The 11,729-nt window shown below is 38.1% G+C and overlaps 1 protein-coding gene across 3 annotated transcripts in view; it reads right to left on the bottom strand.

The window, feature by feature from the left end:
- Positions 1-3,087: 3,087 nt before the first annotated feature.
- The window catches only part of cv (twisted gastrulation BMP signaling modulator crossveinless), a 56,569-nt gene continuing 47,927 nt past the window's right edge, over positions 3,088-11,729 (bottom strand). For all 3 annotated transcript variants that reach the window (XM_069843042.1, XM_069842877.1, XM_069842956.1), the window contains exons 3-6: positions 9,404-9,604; positions 8,422-8,596; positions 6,300-6,424; positions 3,088-3,761 (exon numbers count right to left, since the gene is read on the bottom strand). In XM_069843042.1, coding sequence (XP_069699143.1) covers positions 6,313-6,424; positions 8,422-8,596; positions 9,404-9,604 — 488 coding nt within the window. In that variant the 3' untranslated portion in view covers positions 3,088-3,761; positions 6,300-6,312. The remainder of the gene's footprint in view (positions 3,762-6,299; positions 6,425-8,421; positions 8,597-9,403; positions 9,605-11,729) is intronic.

Here is an 11,729-nt window from a genome sequence, read left to right as displayed (position 1 = left end):
ATAGCAATATGAAGGTGCACCATTACTTGTATGATTTTTTTGATGGCATTAAATATATCATATCATATCATATCATATCATATCATATCATATCATATCATATCATATCATATCATATCATATCATATATCATATCATATCATATCATATCATATCATATCATATCATATCACTATCACCTTCCAAATTACTCATGATCCACTATTTTTTAATTTTAACCTGCCCAGTCTCGAAGCATTTTAACCTCAACCTCAGATTAAGTCATCTACACAGGTTACTTTCTCAGAGGTCGAAAACAAAGCAAAGAAAATATGTAGAGATTATGGAAAGCAAAGAAATCTTATGTTAAAAAAAATGAGTTTGTCGAAGACGCGGCTTTTCTGTGTTAGCATGCCCATGTCTTGGGCATGTGTCTTTGTTCACAATTTTATTTCGCTGTAATTTTAGGTTTCTTTTCTTACTTATTATTTTCTAAAACTTTAACAGGAAAATCTAAAAAATGCATCTGTTAACACATTGATGATACTAAATTTCTACCATAAAACTTTCCATAAAAAATTGTCCATCCCAAAATGCTACAAAATGCTAAATCCTAAAATTAAAAGTAGGCTAAACTATAAATGATAAATTTGTAGTTTTAAGTTGCTAAATATCTACCATCTCTATGTACGATTATTAGCGTGAAACGTGTGCCACTATTTGATCCCTTGTGACGTAAGGAAGGGAATGGTCTGCATAAAAGTACAAAAAATAATTGCATAGAATAAGGGTCACTGTCCGCCAATGAAAATCATTTACAAGAACATCAGGTTGTGAGAAGGTGGCGCTTACAAAGTTCAGGATTGGCTATTTATGTCTGGCACAGCACTTAAGTCCAAGCGGCGATGTATTTGGGGACAGAAAAGGGAATGGTTTCCATAATACTATAAAAAATTGCATAAAAACCAGGACTACTGTTCGCTTATCAAGTTCATGATTGGCTAATTGTCTGTCACAGTACTCACTTCTGACTGGTCAATCTTCACCGGGGTGTTGTCTACTATGTATTTGGTGAGAGAAAAGGGAAGGGTCTGGATAAGATAATAAAAAATTGCATACAAACAAGGACTACTGTTCGCTATCAAGTTCAGGATTGGCTACTTGTCTGGCACAGTGCTATCCTCTGATTGGTCATCATACACCGAGATGTTGTCTACTATGTATTTGGTGAGAGAAAAGGGAATGGTTTACCTAAGAATATAAAAAATTGCATAAAAACCAGGACTACTGTTCGCTTATCAAGTTCAGGATTGGCTAATTGTCTAGCACAGAGATATCCTCTGATTGGTCATCATACACCGATGTGTTGTCTACTATGTATTTGGTGAGAGAAAAGGGAATGATTTACCTAAGAATATAAAAAATTGCATAAAAACCAGGACTACTGTTCGCTTATCAAGTTCAGGATTGGCTATTTGTCTGGCACAGAGCTATCCTCTGATTGGTCATCATACACCGATGTGTTGTCTACTATGTATTTGGTGAGAGAAAAGGGAATGGTTTACCTAAGAGTATAAAAAATTGCGTACAAACCAGGACTACTGTTCGCTTATCAAGTTCAGGATTGGCTATTTGTCTGGCACAGAGCTATCCTCTGATTGGTCATCATACACCTATGTGTTGTCTACTATGTATTTGGTGAGAGAAAAGGGAGTGGTTTACCTAAGAGTATAAAAAATTGCGTACAAACCAGGACTACTGTTCGCTTATCAAGTTCAGGATTGGCTATTTGTCTGGCACAGAGCTATCCTCTGATTGGTCATCATACATCGAGGTGTTGTCTACTATGTATTTGGTGAGAGAAAAGGGAATGGTTTACCTAAGAGTATAAAAAATTGCGTACAAACCAGGACTACTGTTCGCTTATCAAGCTCAGGATTGGCTACTTGTCTGGCACAGAGATATCCTCTGATTGGTCATCATACACCGAGGTGTTGTCTACTACGTATTTGGTGAGAGAAAAGGGAATGGTTTACCTAAGTGTATAAAAAATTGCGTACAAACCAGGACTACTGTTCGCTTATCAAGTTCAGGATTGGCTACTTGTCTGGCACAGAGATATCCTCTGATTGGTCATCATACTCCGAGGTGTTGTCTACTATGTATTTGGTGAGAGAAAAGGGAATGGTTTACCTAAGTGTATAAAAAATTGCGTACAAACCAGGACTACTGTTCGCTTATCAAGTTCAGGATTGGCTACTTGTCTGGCACAGAGATATCCTCTGATTGGTCATCATACACCGAGGTGTTGTCTACTATGTATTTGGTGAGAGAAAAGGGAGTGGTTTACCTAAGAGTATAAAAAATTGCGTACAAACCAGGACTACTGTTCGCTTATCAAGTTCAGGATTGGCTACTATGTATTTGGTGAGAGAAAAGGGAATGGTTTACCTAAGAGTATAAAAAATTGCATAAAAACCAGGACTACTGTTCGCTATCAAGTTCAGGATTGGCTACTTGTCTGACACAGAGATATCCTCTGATTGGTCATCATACACCGAGGTGTTGTCTACTACGTATTTGGTGAAAGAAAATGGAATGGTTTACCTAAGAGTATAAAAAATTGCATAAAAACCAGGGCTACTGTTCGCTTATCAAGTTCAGGATTGGCTATATGCCAACCAATCCCTTACTACAAAGACAAATAGGGCAAATCGCAATATAGCGAACGTAGAAGCTCCGCCCACGACCCCTTCCACTTTTCCCCTACTAGCTCACCAGACACTCTACGTGATAGGCGAGTGTTGTGTCGAATACACATTTCATGTGGGTGAGGATAACTTCCCCTACTGGCGTTCGCTATATTGCGATTTATCCGACAAATACAATCTGTCCAACATCACAGTCAAAGGTCTTCTCATCAGTGAAAGGGGTACCATCCCTTTCCTAGAACTGTACATATTATATTTTATTATTTTAATTGGAGTATAAATGTTTTACGCAATCATTGGGTTTTCTTTAAATTCCATGTCAATTCTTTACCTGTTCATGATGAAATCAAAAGCACTAGGAAAAAAAGTGTCAAAATTAGTGACATGACTAAAACTGTTTACTTCATATGGCAATCAGTTTATTACACAATTAATTAATCACTTAATTAACATGATACATAAATGAATTTAGTAATTTATATTAACTGTAGGTCTAATAATGATAATTATGTTTAATATAAGACACCCGTCTTTCATTATATTATTTATAAAAGTATTGTAGTTTACAATATGAAGCCATTAATAATATTATATTTTAATAAAGGCAAATAAATATATAATCAATCCAGATTTATTATGTTATAAGAAAGAATCTTATGATTTAATACTACCAACACCAAAAACCATTAGTGACATGTACTTGCCAAAGGTATACTGGTTTAAGATAGTTTCACTCTAGTTCATCACTCAAACGTAGCCTCATCCAGAATTTTTCTTCATCTTCTGTTGCAGTCAAACCTCTCAGTCACAAGGATGTCACTATTTCACTGGAACTCAAGGTTTAAAGCTCTTTATATCAACTTCTCCATTGTCGTTAAGTGGTTAAAATCTTCGTAGACACAGGCCATTGTTCTTCGACTTCGTGATAACACAATCACTTTCGTGTTTATATCGAAATGTTCACACAATCACTTGTAACAAAGGCCTTTGTCAGGAACACTGTTCGTCTTAAAAAGCAAAAAGTCTTCGGAATGTTCTAGCGTTTTTTTCTAACTACCAGCATTTCTCGCTCTGAAACACAATAATTAGCTGAGAGTATGCACCATGCCCGTTGGGTAGTATAGTCGAGAATTTGTCAATGACTGCAAGGGTAATGGAATGACGTGACCAGTGGCGTAGCATGAAATTTTGAGCAGGGGAAGCTAATTCAAGTTGTTTTTAATGCAATATTAGAAAATGTATTACAAAAATATAGTCTTAAAATAAATAGTAGTCAATGTCAAGTCAGCAGTCGAAGATTAGTTGGAACTTCGTAAGTAACACCAATAAGGCATGACCTCAAATGGTACGTAGTAAAATATGATTTCACGGTTTACACATATCTCTAACAAATTGACACGTATACGTATAATGAACTGTCTAGCTTTTATTAGTCTGTTAATCTTTTAGAACTTTGTTTTTTATTGTATTTGTAAATTCAATATTAATTGTAATTATAATTGTAATTGTATTCTTTATATTGTAGTTGTAATCCCCTGGTAGAGGGGAAGAGAAGGCCTGATGGCCTTATCTCTGCCAGGTTAAATAAATAAATAATAATAATATAACATTAGCTCACTCCCTGTCATAGTTAGAGGAATCTCAATATTAACGGTCAATAGACACAGTATTAGTATCATTACGTAAGTATGCATCTGTGTTTTGGTTATGTCCTTCATTGACAGCAAGGGAGTCGGTCATTTGTTTTTTAGATCACACTTTTGTTCGTAAGTCAGTCTTGATAATAGAATTGTCCTAAAAAATTCAAGTAAATTGGTGTCAGGAACTGTTATTTCACTCATTATTTATTATATCAGCCACAATGCACACTAACACTTCAACTGACCACAACTGACGAAAAGGGATAACTCGGAAACTACTTATTTTCAATGTCAAAGCTAGCTTCTTGCGAACCTTGCGACCAGGGTAGTTTAGTTAGAAAGGAATGGAAAACCTGCGGGGTGCGTTACACAGAAGAATGAGTGTAAGAAACCAGTCTGCTTGGAAGCTGGTGTGTGCAGGCTTCTTGTTTACTGCTGCATCACAAATCATCCTGAGCTGCCGCATCACAATATTTAACGCGTAAATACAAATTCTATTAATATTTATAAATAATTTTGTCCATAGACTGCAGGTTTATTATGAAATTATTATTAACTGGGAAGCTGAGCTTTTTAGCTTGCATTGACGCTACACCACTGGACGTGACACTCATTTGGTGAAGTCGTTGCAAGGATATAGTTGGTAACAACAGAGTCACTTGTCTGGCAAAGGATGCAGGTGGAAATATTCTTGTTAGATCATAAAAATATTGTGAAACTTCTGGTAATCTAGTATCCTTCACAGTGAAGAAATATGCTCTGGTTTGGATGTCTGCATAGGTCTAAGACAGTGGTGATCAGCTCGTGCTCTTTGTGCAAGAGCGCTCTTTGCTGCACATGAGTACTATGCGAGAGTAAATCGTCCCAATGTCATCAAAAGTGATCACTGATCAGACTACGTTTGCCCATATATGTAGGTCTAATATAATCTTTGCTTAAAAAATTACAAAATTATCAATGTCGTGGCAATATACATATATACAAAACAGGACTTCAGCAATCACTGTACCGGTAGGTAAAGGAATAGTGAGGCACAATAAGCCCATTCGAGGCTGCAGTGCTAGCCTTTGGGCTCCTTCATATAGAGGAAAAAAATGGTTAGAGGTATATAAATGTTATTAATATTACTTTTATAATTATAATCCTGGGAAAAGAGAATGCGGATGCTTTAGCAAAGAAGGGCAGCACTGCTACTTACAGACCTGTTACTAAATCTACGTATTACTCTGTGAAGAGATTTATTAAATCTACATACTTAGACTTCAACAAACAAAATTTGATAACACAATCTCAGGGGAAAAAATGGAACTCTCTGCATCATAATCCACAGTTAATTCCCGATTTACCACGAAAATCGTCTGTAGCTGCATTTAGATTGGCAACAGGCCATGATTGTTTGGCCAAACACCTGCATAGAATTGGAATATATCAGTCCCCTAACTGCCCATTGTGCAACTCAAACCAAGAAATGGATTCGGAACACCTCAAAATCTGTGCTTCAGTGGCTGGTCATGATAATATCTTTGAAAAATATTGGAGTGCAAGAGGTCAAATGACTTTATTGTCAAACGCCTGGCATTAGAAAACAATAGGCTTGCAATATATTTCTGAACAATTTCGTATTCTTTTGACGTGTCTCATAATCTGTTTTATTAATATCAGTGGTTCAATAAATGATCTGATTTGACTTGATGGTGACAGATTTACTGGCTGAATACTATAGACTAGAAAGGGACATCGTAATGACGTAATCTCTAACTGTGATTAGCCAAATGTCAGAAGATAACTGCTTGATATCATAAGTCCAATAGGATAACATTACTGAAAAGGTTTGTATGCATCAATGCCTACTTTCACATTACAATTCATAATACTTTTCATATCTTTAGGTCTTCTATAGTCATGTCTGAACATGAACATTACAAAAAGCACTATTAATTTTAATTAAATAGTATCACACTATTCTTACCTTCCGATTAATCTCAATTAGTCTTGGACAAATCTCCTTTATCTGTATTATCATAATCTTCATAATCGTAAAGGTACGAGGAGTCATCTTCATCCTCTTCTCTCTTCACTGGACAATTTAAACACCTAAAATTAAAATTATCAATTACATAATATTCGAATAAGACTCCCATCGCATATAACCCCCATCCCAGTTTTTTTAAAGAGTAAATATCATCATTACTCAACAGGCAGTTTACAAGCCTCATTTCTAGTCAGTGACTCACAATCTTCCCTTCATTGATGGTATACAAGAGGGGATCAATAAGTTTCCGGACTGTCCTGAATGTAGGCAACACACAGGACATAGGAAACGGAGAAGTTATCTAGAACCGGAAAAACGCCTGGAATCTATACTAAATGCATCACTTGAAAGGCAGAGAAGAAGACTAGCCATAAGGGGTATATGGAGAGATTCCATAACAGGTCCTTGATATGTTTGCACAAATGAAGTTCGGAAATATTATACTGGGTGTTCATTTCAAAGTGTCTCATGACGTCACTGTTGTGAGTCAACGATTTGAAGCGAATTTCAGCTTTTATGTCAGAGAAGTTACCTATTAATCAAGGCGTTCAATCTGAACTTGAGAACGTGTATGGTATGACTTGAACGTCGTAGCAACAGATGGCGGCCGGTACGGTCTGTGTGCTACCATAACCTCTTTCGAACTGTGTTTTGCGCGGGCAAGTCGTACGCAGGGTATTTGTTATCATCCGTTGCGTACGGCAACATTCCAAAATACAAATCAAATGCTCTGTGTCCATGTTGACCGTCCAAGTTAATGTCAACAAATACTGTACGTAAGTAATCGTCTTAACCCTCTCCCCATATCCCGACAGTAAGAAAAAACTCACCCCAGTACATGTTTCCAAACAGTTCACATTCCTGCCACTACTGGAGCTACCTTACGTATCGTAAGTACTCTTCAGAATGAACGCCGTACTTGCTAGGCAACGTCTCTGGCACATAAGTAATACACCTCTGCGGAAGTGTAGGAAGATTGAATTGTCTAGGCTCATCGGCTAGCCACATGACGGCATACAGCGAGCCATGACACACTTTGAACTGAACACGCAGTACAAGAGGCACTCAGTAAGTTTCCGAACTGCCCTGAATGTAGGCAACACACAGGATATAGGAAACGGAGAAGTTATCTAGAACCGGAAAAACGCCTGGAATCTATACTAAATACATCACTTGAAAAGCAGAGAAGAAGACTAGCCGTAAGGCGTTTATGGAGAGATTCCAGCAATAGGTCTTTGATATGTTTGCACAAATGCAGTTCGGAAATATTATATTGATTTCACCTTTTATGTTATGGTCTGTAATTATTTCCTGGCTATGACAATAAATTAAATGTCTTGCAATATATTTCTAAGGGCGTTGTACAGTTGTCAAAAGATAAAGTGGCCGCTCTCTAGAAGCAAAGTTCCCAACGGGTATCTTCGCTACAATTCGGAGACAGGCGATGTTACATGTTGTTGGACCACGTTGCCTGATACTTACAGTTATAATTAAAGTATTCTGTGTGTTACTTTATAGCGTAATGGTACCGTTCCGGCCTGGTATTAGTGAGGCCCTGCATTCGAAGATAACCTAGTGCTTTTCATGTTTTTTGTTTTGTTTTTAAGAGAGAGAGAAAATATACATAATTGCTCCTGTCTCTTTTATGATTATTTTGGTAATTAACATCAGGTTCATGAATGTATTATGCCATGACTTTATCACTATTTATTATGGCATTGCGGCTGCAAATGGAAAGGAAAAAAAAAGATTTTATTCTCAACAAACATATCTTTCGTGGCATAAACAAAACAAACTTACTGGCGTCTGCTTTAGAACATTCAAACAATTAAGCGTTCAAAAAACAAAACAAAAAGCCACGATTCAATATTTAGTCTATCTTCCCCACATCTCGATCACATCTTGCAGTCGAGTGGGCATGGAATCGATTAGTCTTTTCAAATAGCGACTGTTCTCAGTGGTGGTGAAGGATTTAGAGACACGCTTAAAGGTTACCCAGAGCCATTCGATTTCTATGATATACCGTATAGAATGAGACATGTTTAGGGTGGTACTTCACCTGCTTTCGTTGATGCCATATTTGAAGCATGTACTTCCTACGCATTCACAGCAACCATCGTGAAACCACCTGTAGCTAACTGCTCCTGTTGACTTGCACGACTGTTTACACTTGTTCCATGACATGCACTGACTCATGTAGGCTACTGTACAGTTGAATGTTATGATGTTGCTATCTGTATAAGAAAGAAGAATTGTGTTAAGGAGGGAGACACACCATTGGCCGCAAAAATTTAGTGAAATTCATTTTTTTATATCTCAGTTCCTATAAAAGCTAAATGAACAAAATTTTTCATGCTTAATATACATACATTACACTTTATAAAACAATATTCAGAAGTCCACATCTGTGGAGTAACGGTTAGCGCGTCTGGCCGCGAAACCAGGTGGTCCGGGTTCGATTACCGGTCGGGGCAAGTTACCTGGTTGAGGTTTTTTCCGGGGTTTTCCCTCAACCCAATATGAGCAAATTCTGGGTAACTTTCGGTGCTGGATCCCGGACTCATTTCACCGGCATTATCACCTTCATCTCATTCAGACGCTAAATAACCTAAGATGTTGATAAAGCGTCGTAAAATAACCTACTAAAATAAAATAAAAAAACAATATTGGCTGATAAAATTTAGTGAAATTCATTTTTTTATATCTCAGCTACTATAAAAGCTAAATGAACTAAACTTTTAATGCTTAATATGTATACATTACACTTTATAAAACACTATTCAGAATATTAAAATAGCTAATAATTACCTGTAAAAATAATATTATTGCAATGTATTAAAGTACATATGACATTTCCGTGCAGAAATTCTGCGTTACCATATGATGAAGGATGGATAGAACAGAGAAACATTCTTTCCGCCACCGGGATTCGAATCCGGGTTTTCAGCTTTATATGCTGACTCTTTTGGTAATTCAAGATAGTAGTCTGACCTGGGGGTATTGCCTTTTGTCACAGACAATAACTGATATACTATTCTTACTTAAGAAATTGTCCCGTTCCTGCTTCGGCAGGAACGTGGTCTGGTCGTAGTCCACAGGGAACTTGTACGTGATCCATCTCTGCTGGGTGTCTGGCTCAGCTGTGAGCGCATCGAAGAGTGCCGGGATGGGGTCGTTGAAGTCCTCCACGTGGCTCTTCTTGCCCAGCGGGGTGCTCGTGTCGTTGGGTTTGGGGCACATATCTGAGGGAGAGACAATGCTCTTATAACATCGTGTAAATCACGACAGAAAATTTTAAGACTGCTAACATCACAAAGTGAGAGAATTACTATTTTATGTCGAAAACCAGTGTTTATTATTTTCGATTGTTTTAGGCTAATAAGACAAACATAAACAGCAATACTGAAACATAAGCAAGTATATGCAGTAAATACACAAACTTGAATAGAAGAGAAGTAGGGGAAGCATTAAATGGAGGAAGAAAGAAAAGAATAAAAGAGACACGGTAATGACGAGCAAACGTGAAGGGGAAGCCGTGAAAGAGAATGATAAATGGTAAGGAGGAAAAGAGAAGAAGAAAGAGCAAGGTAAAGGTGGGGGCAGAAAAGAATAATGGGGAGGATGTGGGAAAGGGAAGAAAGTGGGAAAGAGGGAGAAAGTAGGAAAAGGGGAAGAAGTGGAAAAAGGAGGAGGAAGTGTAAAGGGGGAGCGAGTGTAAAAGGGTGAGAAAGAGGAAGGGAGTTATGAAGTGGAAAGGGATGAGGAAGTGTAAAAGGGTGAGAAAGTGAAAAAGGGTGAGGACGTGAAAAGGGGTGAGGAAGTGAAAAAGGGTGAAGAAGTGAAAAAGGGTGAGGAAGTGAAAAAGGGTGAAGCCGTGTAAAAGGGTGAGAAAGTGAAAATGGTGAGGAAGTGAAAAAGGGTGAGGACGTGAAAAGGGGTGAGGCCGTGTAAAAGGATGAGGAAGTGAAAAAGGGTGAGAAAGAGGAAGGGAGTGATGAAGTGGAAAGGGGTGAGGACGTGAAAAGGGATCAGGAAGTGTAAAAGGGTGAGAAAGTGAAAATGGTGAGGAAGTGAAAAAGTGTGAGGACGTGAAAAGGGGTGAAGCCGTGTAAAAGGGTGAGAAAGTGAAAATGGTGAGGAAGTGAAAAAGGGTGAGGACGTGAAAAGGGGTGAGGCCGTGTAAAAGGGTGAGGAAGTGAAAAAGGGTGAGAAAGAGGAAGGGAGTGATGAAATGGAAAGGGGTGAGAACGTGAAAAGGGATGAGGAAGTGTAAAAGGGTGAGAAAGTGAAAATGGTGAAGAAGTGAAAAAGGGTGAGAAAGAGGAAGGGAGTGATGAAGTGAAAAGGGATGAGGAAGTGGAAAGGAGTGAGGAAGTGGAAAGGGGTGGGGAAGTGGAAAGGGGTGAGGAAGTCTAAAAGGGTAAAAATGGTGAGGAAGTGAAAAAGGGTGAGAAAGAGGAAGGGAGTGATGAAATGGAAAGGGGTGAGAACGTGAAAAGGTATGAGGAAGTGTAAAAGGGTGAGAAAGTGAAAATGGTGAGGAAGTGAAAAAGGGTGAGAAAGAGGAAGGGAGTGATGAAGTGGAAAGGGATGAGGAAGTGGAAAGGGGTGAGGAAGTAGAAAGGGGTGAGGAAGTGGAAATGGGTGAAAATGGTGAGGAAGTGAAAAAGGGTGAGAAAGAGGGAGTGATGAAGTGGAAAGGGGTGAGGAAGTAGAAAAGGGGTGAGGAAGTGGAAAATAATGAGTGAGTGGAAAAGGGTGAGAAGTGGAGAGAGTAGGAAGTGGAAAGTGAGAGAAAATGAAAAGGTATGGGGAAGTGGAAAAGAATGAGGAAATGGAAAGGGGCGAGAAAATAGAAAGGGATGAGGAAATGGAAAATAATCAGTAAGTGGAAAAGGGTGAGAAGTGGAGAGAGTAGGAAGTGGGAGGAAATGGAAAGGGATGAAGAAATGGAAAGGTATGGGGAAGTGTAAAAGTTGTGAGGCAGTGGAAAAGGAGAGTAAGTGTAAAAGGTGGGAAGGAGAAGAAAGAGCAAAAATGGAAAACAGGATGAGGAAAATAAGAGAAGAAAAGAAGACGGAAATGGGGAAAGAGGAGGAAGAAGAAAAATTAACGAAAAGAAGAATGAGCGACGAAGAGAAGGGAAAAACGAATTGTAGGAGGAGCAATACAGATTAATTACGAGAGAAGGAGGAAGCGGTAAGTACAAGATAAAACAGATAAGAGAAAACGATGATGGAAGAAGTTAAAAAGAAAAATGATCATTGTTCACAAATTGATCAGTACCCTAAATGTTGATAGCCATGAATGAGAGTAAGTACGGATAACTCTCGCATTGTACAGGGACATCATTTTATTTTTACTTCA

Source organism: Periplaneta americana, chromosome 1 (assembly GCF_040183065.1).
Source record: "Periplaneta americana isolate PAMFEO1 chromosome 1, P.americana_PAMFEO1_priV1, whole genome shotgun sequence".
Taxonomy (NCBI): domain Eukaryota; kingdom Metazoa; phylum Arthropoda; class Insecta; order Blattodea; family Blattidae; genus Periplaneta; species Periplaneta americana.
This window is presented reverse-complemented; position numbering and strand designations above follow the sequence as displayed.